Source organism: Cajanus cajan, chromosome 10 (assembly GCF_000230855.2).
Source record: "Cajanus cajan strain Asha chromosome 10, NIPB_CcT2T_4, whole genome shotgun sequence".
Taxonomy (NCBI): Eukaryota; Viridiplantae; Streptophyta; class Magnoliopsida; order Fabales; family Fabaceae; genus Cajanus; species Cajanus cajan.
The window spans coordinates 45,325,872-45,345,122 of record NC_138526.1 but is presented as its reverse complement, the minus strand read 5'-3'; the positions used below and the strand labels follow the sequence as shown (position 1 = coordinate 45,345,122).

Below are 19,251 nucleotides of genomic sequence, written 5' to 3'. Positions count from 1 at the left end.
AATTTTTCAATAGATATTATTTTTATTAAAAATACTTTTCAGTAAATTAATTATATTTTTTATTATTTAATATATTTTATACCATAAATATAAACATACTATATAAAATAAACAACACAATATTATGATATATCATTTAATATATTAAATGATTTTATATTGAATATTTATATTTATTAGATAAAAAGTATATTTAACAATAAAATTTATATTTATCAGATGAAAATCATAGTATATATATATATATATATATACATATATTTTTCATACAATAAATCAATAAATTTTACAATATTAAAATATCAAATTTAGCTTTACTAGTAGATTAAGAAAAGAGAAAAATATTTTAAGAAGGAAATAAAAAATAAAAGTGCTTGTATATTTATATTTATTGTATAAAAATACATTAAATAATAAATTATATGATTAATTTATATAAAATTTAATCTTTCTTATTAATCAAAACTATTATTTATTAATTTTAAACTAGATTAATATTAGATAAAGAACTTAAAAAAAATAATTAACTCGAATAATAATATTATATATAATAACTGCAATCTCTCTCCTTCCCTTGAGTTTGTTATTCTTATCTCTCCTCCTTTTATGACTCAACAAATATTTTATTTTTTAATATGAATTTTTTTTATATTGTGAAATTAGAATTTTTTATATTAAAAAAAATTAACATAAGACATTGCAGTATCTAATTTTTTAGGATTTAGGTTTTATGCCTTCATTAAATTATTTTTAAAAAAGGAAATATTGTTAAAATGTTATCTACAAGATTTTGCAGGTCAGGGTAATGACCCTGAAAATGAAAAAGAATTGTTCAATCTTCGTCATGCGTCTTTAAGGAATGTGATCGAGAGAATATTTGATATTTTTAAACTAAGGTTCACAATTTTTAAGTCAACACCTCCATTTTTATTTAAAACACAAGTAGAACTTTTGTTAGTATGTGCAGCATTCCATAACTTTCTACATAAAGAATTTCGTTATGATGAATTTTCAATTGAAGCGATAGATGAACTTTCATCTTCAACATTGCCCGTTAACGAATATCATACTTTTGAGCCTATTATTCAAATTTAGGAGTAAGAGCGAGAAAACGTTAATGCTTGGAGGACTAGTATTGCTATGGATATGTGGGTGAATTTTATTTAAGAGGATAGGATATTATGAAGATTATTATTATTAATATTTATCTAGACATTGTTATTTTTTTTTATTATTTTTGTCTTTGACTCTTTTTAAATTTGAATGTATGATTTTTTTTTTTTGAAATTTTATCAAATGTAAAAAATCAATGAAAATTCTACAAAATCCCTTAAAATCCATTAAAATTTTGATTTAAAAATCTTGCAGAATCTATTAAAATCCTGATTTTAAGTCATGTAGAATCCTGTCAAATCTTAAAAGTCATGAAAATTCTGCAAAGTCTTTTAAAATCTGCAGGATTTTTTTTAACTAAAAAAATCTTTTAAAATCCTAATCTAATACACCTCCTTAGTTGTATATATTATACCTCACCTTTTATATGGAAAATCTTGTCAATTAACACATATTTTTTAAATAATATTTTTTTTAATTGAAATTTATCTTTATAACTTATTAAAATAGTTCAAAATTTATAATCATTAATTATTCAATGATATTTGAAATAAATTATTTTTACTATTTATTTAAAATAAAAATAGTGTCTCTTTTACACTACTATATATAATATTAAGTATATATATATTTTGACTATTAAATAATAAAAATTAAGATTTTTTTTCTATTTTAAAAGATTGACCATTAATATTTTAATATATAAAATATCCTTCTATATTAAAAAAAACATTATATATAAGAGAAATAGGGTAATGAAAGGACATATATTTGAAAGAAAAATATTTGGGGTTGATTGTGGTTGTTGGTATTGTGAACAGCACTCCGCATACTTTGGTGAATTAATGGTGAGAATTTTGGTTGGTGCTTACTGTTGGTGGTGTGCAATCGTAATGCTCTAAGTATATGTTTACGATGTGTTCACTTGGCTTTCTTTGTAGTGTGCCTCTGTTGGAAGAAGCTCTGGTGCAAGTGAGGAGCTACAGTATAAGACTCCCTTCTCTAACGAAGATCAAGAGGAGCGAAGGATGTCTGACATGTCAGATTGGGCTTCCAGTGTTACATCTTCTGCTGATATCCAGGTACTGTTTTTTTCAGACTCGTCTTTGTTACTGTCCTGGGTGCTTGCGTTAGGATTGTTTGGTGGTTTTTAAAAATTTGAGTTCATTTTTTATATGGCTTACGAATTTATTTATTTATTTGTTTGTTTTAAGTAATTGGATGATAATTTTGTTTTCAATTTGACACCATTGAAACAAAACAAAATTTAATACCATTGATTTATGATCAGTCCTTGAAAATTATACTCACATAACTACAAGCAATAGAGTTATAGAGCAATTGAAAGACCACACGCATTATTTGATAATATCTACATTACAAGTTTCAATAATAAAAAAAAAAAGAACTACATTACAAACTTCTTGTAAAAAAACTGTATTATAGGTTATTCATAGTCTACTAATCATATATTCTTAATGACGTACATCCATAACTTGATATAACCAAAATATCTAATACATATTATCATTATCAAATGTTCGAAATACTATTACATAATGATATAAATATAGTAAAGATGCAGTTCAATGTTAACAATATGAATTAAAAAAATCAGAACTGAACCGAATTGTAATAGAAAAATGTTTTTTTTTTCTTTCTTTTTTCTATTTGATTGATTTTTTATTTTATTTTTTATAAATTTGTTTAATAGTATGCAGAGTCTTATATTTAAATATGTCACCATCATTATAATTAGATTTAATACTAGTTTCAAGCGGTTTAATTTGATTTTTATAACCTCAATTTTGAGTGGTGTCCACATTTAGTTGCATACGACATGTACTTTTTATAAATGTTCACTTTTTTAAGCCATGTACAAGAAGTGACGTGTTTGAGGTTTTTCCTTTTAGGTCTTTTGAAAAAGTGGTTTTTGGAAGGTTTTTCTAAGGCTATGTGATTTTGATTTCTTTTTTGTGTATATAATAGTCATATAAACATTAAAATTTATAACTTCATATATATTATTCTAACTTTTGCCATAAAGCTGATCTTAGTAGTTCAGCTATGCAATTTTAATATATATTTTTTCCTAATAAAAGTGCATTATAAATCTGACTGCTTTGACTCAAGTTAAGTTGAGTAAATGAGGTTCTCATGAATGAATATGATGACTTATCAGACATTTTTCTAGCTTGCTATCATTCTGTAACCTTGATTTTAACTGAATCTAGGATAATTAATAGTAAATTTTACTGTGTATATTATTGTACATGATTAATTGTACTTGCAGAATTGTATTGTTATGTTCTAGTTCTACTTTCTGGCTACCTTTTTTGCCATTTTCTTTTTTGCAATTTTTGTTAGTTCCATCATTTCTGAATATTAGTTGCAAATGTACTTTTACTTTCGTAATGTTTTGGATACCTTTGTCATGCCTTTTGTTATCCTCAGTTAAACAACTTGGCTGTAGAACAAGATACTTATAATCTTCCTACAATAGACGAGTTAATACTGATTTACACTTGTTATTGAAGATTATAATTTGTATGATTGTGTCATTTTCTGTTTTATCTTAATTAACTCATTACTCTCACTGTTATTCAAACCAGAGGATTATTAAGTTAGAAGACAATTTCCTGAGGAATCGTACAACACTTTTAGAAATGAACAACGACTTGGAGATTCTAATTCAAATGGTAAGATGCAGATATATATAAAAAAAATTTGGCATGCACCAGTCTTTGATGTATTGCATAATAAGAAGACAATCCTGGAATGTAAATTATAATAATGTACAACATAATAGAAGTTTACATTACATTGCTGTAAGTTCTCAAAGCAGTGCAAAACAAGAAGGATTTCTTATCTACAAATTTTAAATGCTTAATGTATAACTATCTCTTTCACAATTAACTGCAGGTTGTGCAGTTTATAAGACTTCGTCGACCCTCTTTCCGTGCCAGTACTTCAAATGATATGGAGAGCACCACTAGTCCCTCTTCTTCTGATTCAGATAGTTCTGTTAGTTCCATCATTTCTGAATATTAGTTGCAAATGTACTTTTACTTTCATAATGTTTTGGATACCTTTGTCATGCCTTTTGTTATCCTCAGTTAAACAACTTGGCTGTAGAACAAGATACTTATAATCTTCCTACAATAGAGGAGGTAATACTGATTTACACTTGTTATTGAAGATTATAATTTGTATGATTGTGTCATTTTCTGTTTTATCTTAATTAACTCATTACTCTCACTACTGTTATTCAAACCAGAGGATTACTAAGTTAGAAGACAATTTAATGAGGGATCGTACAACACTTTTAGAAATAAGCAACGACTTGGTGGTGATTCTAATTCAAATGGTAAGATGCAGATATATATAAAAAATTTGGCATGCACCAGTCTTTGATGTATTGCATAATAAGAAGACAATCCTGGAATGTAAGTTATAATAATGTACAACATAATAGAAGTTTACATTACATTGCTGTAAGTTCTCAAAGCAGTGCAAAACAAGAAGGATTTCTTATCTACAAATTTTAAATGCTTAATGTATAACTATCTTTTTCACAATTAACTGCAGGTTATGCAGTTTATAAGACTTTGTCGACCCTCTTTCCGTGCCAGTAGCTCAAATGATATGGAGAGCACCACTAGTCCCTCTTCTTCTGATTCAGATAGTTCTGTTAGTTATTTTTAACGTGTCAATAAACAGTCCTATTTTATAGGACTGATTGGATATGGTTAGTTACGTGTCAATAAACAGTCCTATTTTATAGGACTGATTGGGTATGGTTAGTTGCTTAGTTTACGCCTAGATTGCTACCATGGTGGTTTTTGTTTTATTATTATTCTGTTTTGAGAGTCAAGTCTGTAAGGCTTATAAAGCCATTTTCGTATGATTGAATAAAAGGATGCAATCTCTTCACATATTCAGTATGTTATTTGTGCATATTCATTAAACTTCAACAAGTTCTTCTGTCAATAAAGCCCCAGATTTTCCTGCTGATGTTGTCCTGATCCAGAATTTTGCTTCCAAATTTGATCAGAAACCTACACCAACAAAAGTATCAAATTTATCAGGAAGAGTTTTGAACGCCACTCAAAGTGCAAAACCTAAGACAATGAAAAGAAGCGGGAAATCAAAACAATTTGGCAGAAAGGATAAAAATGATCCGTTGATTTCGTTTTTATTGTACGGTTGAGATGGTGATCCGTGTTTCAACTCATGAAGCGGTAGTTTTAGTCATTTTATTTTTATTTTATATATTCTAATTTTATTTGTAATAATATTATTATATATTTAAATAGTTTAATTTTAATAATTTTTTAAGTATATTTTTTGTCTTTTCACTTAAAAATTTTAAATTTTTATATTTTAATTTTAATAATTTTTTAAATATATTTTTGTCTTTTATCTTAAAATTTTGAATTTTTATATTGTAATTTTAATAATTTTTTTAATGTTTTATAACATTATTAAAATCTTATAATTTTAATCTCTATAATTTTATCTTACTTTTCATTTTATAAATATAATTTAGATTATTTATTTTATGATTAAATTATTTATTTTTAAAATTTTTATAAGTTTACAGAAAAAATATATTAAAATTACTCAATCTTTGAAGTTACCGTAGCAACTCCCTTAATTTTATAGCATCTTGTTTCGTATCAAAAGAGGGCGAGCGCAGACTTTTTAATTTTTGAGATTATTTATTATTGGCCCGCCTTTATTTTTTTATTACTACATAAATTTGTGGCTGAGCCTATGACTCATGGACTCTTCAAATATTACTTGGTTCATCTAGTTTTGGAATATGATATATATATATATATATATATATATATATATATATATATATATATATATATATATATTTTAAGAAGTACACCTCCTTTCTTTTTTGAAAAAGAAAATTAAATTCTTAAAATATTTTTCTTTTTTCACTTTTTTTTTTCTTTTCTTTTCAATTTTCACATGCACTATCTTGTCTTATCTTTATTTTTCACCTATTTTAGTAGGTAATTTTAAATCTTTTAATTTATATATTACTCTTTTTCATTCTCTTTTAGTTTTTTCATGCACTTATGATGTAAAATTGGTTCTTAATAGCGTGATAGACGTGTGTGATTTTCTTAACTCTTTCAAGGATGTCAAACCAAATGTACATTTTTTTTTTCTTTGAGTACTTCCCAAATTTACTATAATAAATTTAGCAGTTCAAATAATTTTAGTGTTTCAAAAATATTTTTTAGAATAATTAATTTAGTGTTCCAAAAATTATTTTTTAACATATTTCATAAAAGTATTTTTTGAAACACTAAATTTATTATTCTGAAAGAACTTTTCAAAATTATATAAAATAATAAACTTTTGAAAAGTGTTATCTAAAATATTAATTTTACTATTTAAAAAAGTACTTTTCAAAATATTAAAGAGTTTTCCGGATAATACTTTATAAAAGTATGCAATTTTGCATAATTCTAGCATTTTTTTTCAAAGTAGTCAACTTAGTGTTACCGAACATACTTCCTAGAAGTATGTAAGAGAGTGAATGAGGTATATGAAAAAGAAGAAACTGATAAATTGAGAGTTGGAGGTATAAAATCAAAAAATAAAATGATAAAAAAAGATTAAGGATATTTTTGAATTTTTCTTTAAAATAAAAAAAAATAAAAGAGGTGTAATTATAAAAAGAAAAGAGGTGTATATATCATGTTTCTCACAGAGAGTGTGTTATTATTCTACCCGACATTATTTATGATTTATTTTGTTAATTTGGATTGTTTGAAAATTTTTACTACAAAAATTTGTATACTTTTCAAATATTATTTCACTAATAAACTTATTCTCATTGTGTTTTTATATATGTCAAAATCAATCACCAATCCTTTTAAAGATTTTTAGTAAAAATAAGAATCATGTGTTTCATTTTTAACATAAATTTATATGAAAGAATAATATAAAACATAAAAATAATAAAAATTCAATCTTAAATCTTGATTAGGAGAAGTGAAATCACTTACTTATATATACATTTGTAATATAAGATGCAACATTTCTTGTACAGTGGACTAGCAGATTGATACTCTCTTTCACCAGTGGATTAACTTCATTCTGCTAAACCATTTAATTAACATTATTCAGCTAATCCAGTATCAATAAATAGATCTCCTTTAGTTCTTAACTCGCGTATAATTATTGAATAATGTCAAAGCATCTTATGATCGGTTGGTGGGAACAAAAAATATATTTGGTGCTTAAGAGAAGACTGAAGTTTTCACAACTATTACATCAATTATAGTCAAAACCAAATACCTCTGTCTTCTAAAGCTTAGCTAAATTACCTACTAAGGGTAGCTGGAGTGGTTGCGAAATGTTTGATCAAAGAAAATACAGAATTTAATTCAGGCATATGCGTTATTGCTACCAATTTTAAAACAGTGTCATTGTGAGAAAAAGGGGTGGTCACAGTCACAACAAACTCATCCTAATTAAACAATTCTATTGTCCTACATGGAATTCCAATTCCAATTATACAAAAGGGTACCATGCTGCAACTAAGAAAACGTTCTCCAATTTCAAAAGTACCCTATGGGGAGTTGTATTTGTGCATGACATGGCTAGGGTTTTATGTAATTTAAATTTTTAAAAGATGCTACGAACCAATTGGTCCCCACTATGGCATTCTGTCTTGTAGGATTCCTTGTCTGTGAGTTTTTGGATGGTTTTGGACCTTTTGGTTATTTTCCTTTCCCTTTCGGCCTGAAAAAACTGAACCTTGCACGACTTAATATTGTTTGTTTTTACTTTCTGTACTTGGACAATATTAACCTCAGCCACCCTAACTGTGTATCTGAAAAAAAAATTATTGAACCACACTTTTGACATAAATGGTAAAAGTTATATTATTTAACTAAATAATTTAGGATTTGGATCTTAATATTAAATATCAAATGGATTATGTTAAAAAGAAGAGTATTCATCTTGTGTGTCCACGATTTTCTACCGAGATTAATCGCTATTTTTCCTTTAAATACATGTTAAATGCTTTAAAATTCTCCAATTTGAGGTCAATTCCACGAACTTGATAAGTCTTTTTTCCGTCTTGAAAATTCCCATTAGCCTTTAGATCCATGAACTGGTTAAGGGTTTACAATATTAATTTTCATGAAGGGTCATCATGATTGCATGGAAAAAATTGTATAGTGAGGCTTGTGTTATACCGTGTGCATTAGGCATTTCATATACAAGAAGAATATTCTTTCAGGTTTAAGCCAATTAGTTTAATTAGTATGTTCACCTACTCCTCACTACCATATTAGGGTAAGGGAAGTATTTGATGGCTTTTTGAACGGCTATAGTTGGCACTTGGCATCATACTCAAGTCACGATTACACACAAAATGTAAATGAGTACTAAAGTAATATATGGTTGACAATGCCTTCAAATTGAAAGCTGAATATTACTTCACCTTAGATATGATAGGGGACATTATACATAGTGGATGGAACTTCCCATGTTGCTTACAAAGCAATACACCTAATTCCACTTTCTGGTAATTTTCCTAACGTGTGGGCATTTCGGTAAATTGGGTTCACACTGCTGGGATGAACAGAGTCATATAATTCTTGGTGTATACCAATACCAAGTTAATCATTTCTCATGTGATAAACCAAAATAACTGAAATCAAATAATGAAAATTATCAATGTTTTTGGATTAACATTTTTATGATATATTATTCTCAATTTTTCATGACAGATTAATAAAAAAGGTAAAAGCTACAAATAGCAACTTTCAGTTTGACATGGATTCAATAATTCAAGATGTCAAACTAAACATACACTGTATAAATATAAAATGGTGTATATAAACATATATTAAACAGGAATATATTTAGCAATTTAGTTAGTTAGAAACAAACATACATCTCATAAGAATATGAGTTTCATTTCATTGTTAATAGCTTCAAGATATTATGTAAGTATCTCTGTAAATATTTTTTGAACACCAAGACTTGCCCTGCCACCTAGTGACTCCTACCCTTAAATAAATTTTGTATCTTTCTCAATTGGGATAAAATTTCTTCACTCAAGTCTATGTACCAGAAAAGAAAATTAGTCATGTCTCTCTCTTCTTCACATGTGCTCACCTCATTAGTTTTCCTATGAGAACAATGACAAGGCTCACTTCATTGGGTTTGAGACATGACCCTTTGTATCCCTCATTCCATTTTCTGGTTCTCCAAGATCCCATTCTTATAACCATACATATAATAATAGCCATCAAGCAAAATCCAGCCATGTACTTTGCAGACACTATTTATCGTGGAAATCGTTGAAGTGTTAGAGTAGGATACGTCTTCATGAATGCAGTCAAACAATTATAAATTAAAGAATTGGTAGCATTATATGAAACGGGAAAAAGACAGCCATGCGTGTTCACACCTAGGGATGGCAAAAATACCCGCACCCGCGGGTATCTGTGGATAAAACCAGCTACGGATAATAAATAGATAGGCTAATTGGGTACCCGCGGATAATGGGGACGGATAATTTTTTACCCGTTTATAAATGGGGCGGGGGCGGGTATGATGATATCCATACCCGCGGGTACCCGTTTAATATTATTTCTTAAATATCCTAATTATCCTTGTACCACATAACCCTAAAACTACACTCTCTCATCTTATTTTCTTACAAAAGTGAGGTTGATGAAGTTGCCGACATGTGTTAAGCATTTTATAGAATTATGTTGGATGTAATTTAATTAATTTTCTAGTTTTGATTGGACCAATAAGATTTATGTATTTTAAGTTATTTACTTTCATTTGGAATTATGAGATTGAATTATTTTAGCTTTGTGATGAGACTTTAACTTACTTGTGAGATTGATGTATTTTAAGTTATTGATTATCTTGAATTTTTATTATTATTTCAACAAAATTAACGTTAAATAAAAGTTTAAAATTAATCTTGAATTTTTATTTTTAATATTTCAATGACATTAAAATATAAACTTAAACTTATTTGTAATATAATTTTTTTAATTTCTTAAAAAATTTATAAATATCCAAGGATATCCGTGGATATCCGTGGGTATTCAAGAAATTCATGGATACCCGCTTAATGGATACCCATGCGGATATGGGGTGGGTATGGGGCCAATTTTCATTCAGCGGGGCAGGGGCGGGTTTACTATTACCCGCCCCCATGATATTTGAAATAAATTATTTTTACTATTTATTTAAAATCAAATAATGAAAATTATCAATGTTTTTGGATTAACATTTTTGTGATATATTATTCTCAATTTTTCATGACAGATTAATAAAAAAGGTAAAAGCTACAAATAGCAACTTTCAGTTTGACATGGATTCAATAATTCAAGATGTCAAACTAAACATACACTGTATAAATATAAAATGGTGTATATAAACATATATTAAACAGGAATATATTTAGCAATTTAGTTAGTTAGAAACAAACATATATCTCATAAGAATATGAGTTTCATTTCATTGTTAATAGCTTCAAGATATTATGTAAGTATCTCTGTAAATATTCTTTGAACACCAAGACTTGCCTTGCCACCTAGTGACTCTTACCCTTAAATAAATTTTGTATCTTTCTCAATTGGGATAAAATTTCTTCACTCAAGTCTATGTACCAGAAAAGAAAATTACTCATGTCTCTCTCTTCTTCACATGTGCTCACCTCATTAGTTTTCCTATGAGAACAAAGACAAGGCTCACTTCATTGGGTTTGAGACGTGACCCTTTGTATCCCTCATTCCATTTTCTGGTTCTCCAAGATCCCATTCTTATAACCATACATATAATAATAGCCATCAAGCAAAATCCAGCCATGTACTTTGCAGACACTATTTATCGTGGAAATCGTTGAAGTGTTAGAGTAGGATACGTCTTCATGAATGCAGTCAAACAATTATAAATTAAAGAATTGGTAGCATTATATGAAACGGGAAAAAGACAGCCATGCGTGTTCACACCGATTTGAGTTCAATATTTCATATTAAAACATTTTCCCTATAAGTAATAAAAACAAAAATGCAGAAATTTAGTAAACTTACACTGCAACAAAAGTTTAGTCTAATTTTAATTTGATGGTTTGGACAGGATTAATGTATAAAATGTTGATAAAAAAACACTCATATAATGTATATCTACAACTTAATACTCATTGAGCTCATAAACAAATAACTTTTTTTTTTCATAGCCATAATTCATATAGTATTTTAAAATTGACAATTAAGAATTGATTTATATATGTTTGTGAGATGTAATTTTCGTTGACCAAACATTATATTAATATGTATGGAAACTAAACCTAGAATCACCATGTCAACTATTCATATCTTAGGCTAGGCCTTGCAACTATTGGACTAAGAGACTTGATTAATCATGAACAATAACTTAACAATTTGTCTATCTTTTGGGAGTTGTATTAGATAGGTCTTAGACTAAGATTGTTTGTGGTTTGGTTCGTTTCTTAACTAAAAAGTCAATTAAATTGAATAACAAAAATATGTGAAATTCGGTTGGTTCAATTTTTGTTTTTAATAATATCTAAACCGAACTGAATCAATAGTTTGCGGTTTAGATCAATTCAATTTTTGTCATTTTTTCACATTTATTTTCTATACAAGCATAATTACATAATACTACACGAGGTCACAAACCATCAAATAATACATTATATCAAATGTCATAATTATGTCTTAACTATTATAATATTATACATTCTAAATAATATTATCTATGTACATAATTGTGCACTCTGGTGCATTTCTTAATATCATAGTCTTTTGTTGACTGATAAAAAAAATTATATATACATTCTAAATAAAATAAAACTATCTTTCAAATAACAACAAATTAATTAATGTTCGATATAGAAAATTAAAATAATAACAATAAAAATAACATATTTCAATAAATCATTTCAGAGCTTTTAATTCATAATAAATCCTCCAAAATTAAATATATACATATATATATATATATATATATATATATATATGTATATAATTTTAGTTTAAATATACATTCCAAACATATAGAAATAAAATAGTTAATTAAGTGATGAATCATATTATAAGTCCAAGTTTTCAAAAGAGACTTTCACTCTCCACGGAGGCGACAATACAACACAATCACACAAAGGTGTAGAAGCAAAGAACAACAGAGCAAGGCATCAGGTGAGAAAGAAGCAAACAAGGAGGTAGCGACGGGCGAAGGTGTAGAGGCCAGAGAGAGAGAACAGTTGAGAAGGGCACTTAGGTGAAAGGAAGAGAACGACATACAGGCAAAAGAGGACACTTAGGTTAGAGGGAGAGAGGTGACACTAGTAGAGAAGAATTCTAATTTGGGAATGAGAGTGAGAGACCAAGAGTTTAACTTACACTCATGCATGTAGGCATAGTCACAGGCAGCACTACAATTTGATCGATTTCGATTCAATTTCAACTGACTGAACCAAAAATTGAACTGAATCGATCAGTTCTTTGAAAAACACATCTAATCCAAACTTCATCAAAAAAAAATTTGAATCGATTCTCGGTTTTCTTTTTAGTCCAGTCCAGTTTTGAACACCCCTATCCTAGACCTTCACACCAAGGACTTATCAATTCGCGACCTAATGCCAGAATGATACCCCTTTGAACTACATAAGATTCGAATATTACTCACTTAATCAAATAGGACATTTTCCAAGATCAAGTGATACTTTTCCTATAGAATATGTACCACCCATTGGTAGATTGTAGTGTCTAATTATTGTTACATGACAATAAAATATCTTGAATGCAGATTGTGTCCTTTAACGATAACATTTTTTCTCTTACATATACACCTACGTTTTATTTTCAAAAAGTATGTTCATTCTTAAGATTATATTATACACTTTAAACACCTGCTGACTTAAGTATCAAAGTCTTTTTTGTAAGTATCACTACTCATTCCGAACGTCGAGGACCAAAGATCAAGGCACTACAAAAAAAAATGCCTTATAGTGACACACATTTTATAATGACACAACTTTTAGTGTCACTATAAACTATTTTTAGCTATATTTTTTCTTATATGTCACTAAACCTTAAACACAAATAATTTACTATAAGTTTAGATACTGTAAAAAAAAGTAAAATATTTAAGTAACTTCTCTTGACAATACAAGGACAACTTTTAATGGAGGTAACTAGCAACTTTTACTATATAGCAATATGTAAGTAAAATATTTTTTATAATATTATTTTGAAAAAGTTATTTAATAAGTTAAAGATTCTCAACTCATTAAAATTTTAGAAATAATACTTTGTAGCTATAAAGTTCGATTAATGTAAGACAGCAGTAGCAATAATGTAGCATAGTGTTTTGACTAGTCTTGACCACTTGAATATATAGTAGTATTCTTTTTAATGGTCACGTGAATATTAAGTTGGTCATTTTGTTTATATTTAATAAATAAGTATAATTCATTTTCATCACATCTATCTTTATAAGAATAAAGTAAAATATTCAATCATAACATTATACTCAAGTTGAAAATTGAATCCTGTGGTGTTGAATGTGAAGTCCCACATCGGCTAGTAAGGTGAACGAAGCATGCCATATATATGGGTGTGGATACCTTACTCTTGAGGACGCGTTTTGGGGTGGTGTTGGCCATTCCCGAGAACAAAGTCGTGAGGCCGTGGGCCAAAGCGGACAATATCCTCATGCGGGTTGCTTGGGCTGTTACATTTGGTATCAGAGCCGGGACCCGGGCAGGTGTGCCAGCGAGGGCGCTGGGCTCCCCGAGGGGGGGTGGATTGTGAAGTCCCACATCGGCTAGTAAGGTGAACGAAGCATGCCATATATATAGGTGTGGATACCTTACTCTTGAGGACGCGTTTTGGGGTGGTGTTGGCCATTCCCGAGAACAAAGCCGTGAGGCCGTGGGCCAAAGCGGACAATATCCTCATGCGGGTTGCTTGGGCTGTTACATTGAACCACTTGTGGTAACAACACTTGGTAATTTATCATTTTCTTTCAACGAATTTGGAAATATGAACTGATATTTTTTTCATAATATTTAAATTCAAGAATTTATGTTTTGGAAACTCTTGATGTCAAGCTTAACTACCAGTAAGTCAGTTTTAAATTTTTGAAGTGATAGTTGTTAACTTTATCTATTAAATTAGGCAAGAGTTTAATTTTTTATACATCATATCTGGAAAACTTTACAATATAAATCAATAAAAAAAAGTTAAAAAAAATAATTTCACAGTGAAACCTGTGTGTGAAATCCTCCAATTTGATTTCACCTTTTTATGTCCAACTTAATATTCCCAGTTTATCTGCTGTCAATTGGAGGTCTTTGGACTTAGTTTCTTAAACTTAGAGTTTTTTTTCCCTTTTAAGATGAGTGTTTTTTTTCTTCAATATTTTAAATTATGAGGTGTGACATACCTGAAGGACAGGTCATTAAATTATGAAGTATCTATGATATATATACATATACATATATATATATATATATATATATATATATATATATATATATATATTGATACTTGTGTGATTTAGGTGGAAAGAAGACTAGAGGTTATACACATATGTTGGATGTGTGGGATATGTCAGATGATGAATTCATAGTTGTTGAGGTAGATGCTTTGGGAAATCCTATTGGGTCAGAAGGAAAACCTCTTTTAAGTGCAATTGGTAGCTTGGTAAGGAGGCACCAATGTGCTCCTATCAATTATCTTAGTTGGAAAGACATGCCTGAATCTAATATAGCTGACATGCTTGAACTAATACAGGTATTATATAGAATTTCATAAGTTCTAATTAATTTCATCTTTTGAAATGGTTGACTTGTGAATTGGTTTTTATTATTGACTTTTATGATAGAGTAAGTTCCAATTTGTTCCTGAACTGTCTGAGTAAACCAAGAGAATACTAAAGGATAACATGAGTAATAAGTGGAGGCAATTCAAGCATGATTTGAAATCAAAGGCATATGATGCAAGTAAGACTGAGGAAGAAATGGCTGCCAACATCCCAGATAAAAGGGTTGATCCTTCTCAGTATCGTGATTTAGTACATCATTGGTGTTCTAAGAAAGGACAAGTGAGTACGTATATAATATGATTAACATATTGTCTAATATAGAATTTATTTAGCAATATTTTCTTTAACATGGTTATAAGACATAAGTAACATGAATAAAAGAAGTCGCTCAAAATATGAGGATCTACATTGCATGGGTACCAAAAATATCCCAAGGTTAATTCATGAGGTAATTTTTTTTCTTTGAATAATATTTTTTTTATAATGTTACTTATACTTATATGATTATTGATATTTCATTAATTACATTAGAAAAAAAAAGGAAAATGGAGTGCAACCCTCACGAGCTGAAATTTATATTCATACTCGGACTCGAAAAGATGGGAGCATTGTGAATGAAAAGGCAGTCCATGTGATTGTAAGAATTCATATTTAGATTTATCCTTATGTTGTTAATTAAAATAACATTGTTTTTTTCATTCACTTTCTTTCAATCATGAGTTTAGATTTCCTCTGTGCCCGCATTCTTGCTCTTTATTTCCCAATGAAAATGGAATTTCAAATTTTACCATTGTCAATTTTAGTCTCCAGGTTCTGAAACTGCAGTGTGGGTTTTAGGTATATTTTTGCAATTAGTTTGTGAATGTGCTATGTGAATATAATTCATTTTCTGCCATTTCAATTTTTATGCCTTATGTTTTTGTTGTTTCTTAGATACAACCTTATGGTTTGATTTGTTCTATTGTATACTTGCGATTTAGCTTTCAAAAGCATCTAAACTCATGATTGGTGTCATACAGGATCGATAGTTTAGATTATTTTAATTAAAAGGGGTTTTGATGTAGGACGAATTAAAGAAGCATATGGTGGAGGTAGAAAGCTTAGGAGGATCTCAAACTGCTCCTGATTATACAAATTGGAAAAATGACATCTATTCAAAAGTGAAAGGGCTTGAAAAAAGAGGACATGTACGTTGTCTTGGCAAACTTCCACTTGCTAAAAATTCAAATACTGCAGCTCAAAGTTCTACTGCAGAACTTAGAATTCAAAAATTAGAGAAGGTACTTGGAAATCTTGTTTCTTTTCTTCAAGCACGATTTTCAGGAGTTCAAGAGATTAATGACATTATAGAAGCTGTAGATCAAGAGGTATTAACTCTTACAACTGACATATGTCAATTGTGATCATATTTAACAAAAATATTACCTTACATATATTTCTTTTTTATGTTTAGATACCCGATGCTGCAAGTAACAGAAACGATTATAATAATAACATTTAGTGAACTACAAGTGGTGGGTGTTAGGTGATATCGATAATCGTAAGAAATTTGAGTTGAGAAACATAATCATATAATTATTTTTTGTAATTTTAACTGCATCTTTATTATTTATGACTGCAGGTTCTTTATAAATACTAGGATTTATACATGCTTATGCGCATCAATAATGGGTAGGATATTACCCTGAGGTAAATAAAGATCCTTTACTATTCATTGAGCTAACATTATAAATAATATGTTATGAGCATGGATTGACATTGTTCTCTTTTTGGGATATAAAAGATTGATATTAATGTTAGCTTCTAATCAATATATGTTTCAAGTTGAGAAAATAAAAAATTTATACTAGTTAAAATTGATATATATTTTTTATTTGTCATTAAATCATTTTATAATTTATTTTTGTCATATGCAGATTGTTAATATTTCCAATTCTAGGCTTGGATTGCAGGATTGCTTGTAAGTGCATGATGGATTTTCCTGCATATAGAATAGTTTGAATTGTTGTTATTTTTGTCCATAGAAACTGAAGGGGGATAAGCCCAGACTCAGAATATTGTGGGGTGGTGCAATACAAGATATGCACAAGATTGTTTTGATGTCTTTTATATACAGTGTGGAAGGGAAAGATGAAAAAGGCAAGGATATCTGAAAAATGAAATACAAATAAATATCTAGTTCTGAAGTGTGATCCTTTGTGGGAACCAATTGTAATTGAAGAAACCATCAAGATAAGATTCGTAACAGCTAGCCTAGCCACTAATGGTTGCTTTTTCTTAATTTCCATGGCAGGGATCAATTCCCACTTTCTTGTCTCCCTATTATTATTATATATCCACCTACACTTGAAACAAACCATGTAAAACTAGTGCACCAAGGGGATTTTATCTTCTTTTTTTTTTTTTATCTTTTCAAATGTTTTTTGATGTATTTTAAAATTTATATCGGTTATACTTAAGGGAGACTCTACTCATGCTAAATAAAATTTCTAATCATGTTAAGTCTAGAAATTGGATAGTTGTTGTCAATGGTGCAAGCTCAATCAAGAGATAAATGTTAGTATTCAATATATCAGTGCATTACAAGAAAAAAATTGGGTAAAATTCAAAAATACAATTTCAGAGAAAAATTATTTAAAAGAAAATATAGATTGCAAGAAATATATATTCAAAAGGTAAAATGTAAAGCATGTGTATTAAAGATTAATATGTTTAAAATTATTAAAAATAATAATAATAGGCAATCAATTTAAAGAATTTAAATTTAAAAACAAATTGAAAATATGCTATAGTGACACGCAATATATGTTGGCATAGGTTAATAAATGTATTCTGTAATATCCCAAAATTTTCTTCAAATGAAAAGAGTTATTTATTATGTGAATAAGTATTTTATTCCCGTATTTTACTATTTACATATACGTATTTTACTATTTATGTATACGTATGTATGAATAGTATTTCACTATGCAATTGCATAGTGAAGGGGCGGCTGCACGAGGGACGCGAGTTCAAATTTTTTAATAAATTTGAATATAATAATGAATAGTGCATAGTAACTTATAATATTATTTTAATGAATAGTGCATAGTGCATAGTAACTTATAATATTATTTTAATGAATAGTGCATAGTGCATAGTAACTTCAAAATTTCTATAAATAGGGACCTAAAGATTTTGAAAATTCATAACTAGAGAGAAGAAAAGTTTAGAGAGAAGGAATTCTAGAGAGAAAATAAGAGAGAAGGTTCTGCTCTAGTTCCGGTTCCGGTTTAAGGAGAAAGAGAGGAGATTCTGCCAAATTCCTATTTATCCAGGTAAGGGGGGAGTGGGAAAGCTCGCTTGGGGGTGTGGGAATAATTGTTAAATAGTTTGTTTGTTGGATTGGCTCCCGATCCCTTGCCTGTTGTTTATTTCTTTGAATATGTATTATTGATGTGTTTTGTTTTATATCTTATTTATTTACATATTAGAATCTGTTATTTGAATGGAAGGCTAAGCCTCCTAAGTATTTATAAATTTGTCATCTATTATTTAAAATGGAAGGCTGAGCCTCCTTATTATCTTATATTACCTTTTAAGCTTCCTACTTTACTTAAAAGATCTTAATATATTATTATTGAAAAATATGATACCTAAGCAACCTCTGGACTGTTGGACTGTTGGACTGTTTGGACTGTTGGACTGTTTGGACTGTTGGACTATTGGACTATTAAATTGGATTATTGAAATAATTCTTAATTATGAAATATGAATATGATATGTGTAACATGCTAAAGGTTGAGTCTGTGAATGTATGACATGCATCATATGCACATATTACTCCAGGTGTGCCGCTGAGGCCGCATACCCACGACTAACAAGGTGTACCTTTGAGTCACCCATGATATGCTAACAAGGTGTGCCTTTGGGTCACCAATGATGTAACCAGATGTTCCTTTGGGTCACCCACGATATGCTAACTAGGTGTGCCTTAGGGTCACCAATGATGATATGTGAACTTCCGTATGGCGCCACATGCATATATTTATGAGTTGAGTCTATGACATCATTGCATGATAAATAATTATTATATATGATAATGATTATGTGTGTGTGCTATTTAACTTTTATTTCTTCATCTACAACTGAGTGAGATGTTTCTCACTCCCTTGTTATTTTTTTTGTATATGTTTAAATTTATGTTGCAGGTGATCATCATCATGAGGATGTTGGTGATGAGGCCTAAAGGCTTCTTGGGGCATGCTCTGATAGGATGTGACATCGGGTTTAGCT

The 19,251-nt window shown here is 28.9% G+C and overlaps 2 protein-coding genes across 2 annotated transcripts; both read left to right on the top strand.

The window, feature by feature from the left end:
• The first annotated feature begins 1,841 nt into the window (after positions 1-1,841).
• Positions 1,842-5,048, top strand: LOC145949307 (uncharacterized). The gene is made up of 7 exons (XM_083065996.1): positions 1,842-1,961; positions 2,055-2,195; positions 3,726-3,812; positions 4,036-4,137; positions 4,230-4,283; positions 4,391-4,480; positions 4,702-5,048. Exons 1-7 carry the CDS (start codon positions 1,869-1,871, stop codon positions 4,816-4,818), a joined length of 684 nt encoding a protein of 227 aa, XP_082922122.1. The 5' UTR covers positions 1,842-1,868; the 3' UTR covers positions 4,819-5,048.
• A 9,687-nt stretch (positions 5,049-14,735) lies between these two features.
• On the top strand, positions 14,736-16,394 carry LOC145952747 (uncharacterized). Its single transcript, XM_083065702.1, has 3 exons — positions 14,736-15,424; positions 15,508-15,613; positions 16,041-16,394. Exons 1-3 carry the CDS (start codon positions 15,420-15,422, stop codon positions 16,377-16,379), a joined length of 450 nt encoding a protein of 149 aa, XP_082921828.1. The 5' UTR covers positions 14,736-15,419; the 3' UTR covers positions 16,380-16,394.
• The last annotated feature ends 2,857 nt before the right edge of the window (positions 16,395-19,251 follow it).

Bases quoted from the DNA above. Each gene is read 5' to 3' on its own strand.
- LOC145949307 (XM_083065996.1), top strand. From the start codon at position 1,869: ATGAAAGGACATATATTTGAAAGAAAAATATTTGGGGTTGATTGTGGT. The intron at 3,813-4,035 runs GTAAGATGCAGA...AATTAACTGCAG, and splicing joins TGGAGATTCTAATTCAAATG to GTTGTGCAGTTTATAAGACT. The intron at 4,481-4,701 runs GTAAGATGCAGA...AATTAACTGCAG, and splicing joins TGGTGATTCTAATTCAAATG to GTTATGCAGTTTATAAGACT.
- LOC145952747 (XM_083065702.1), top strand. The intron at 15,614-16,040 runs GTAAGAATTCAT...GTTTTGATGTAG, and splicing joins AAAAGGCAGTCCATGTGATT to GACGAATTAAAGAAGCATAT.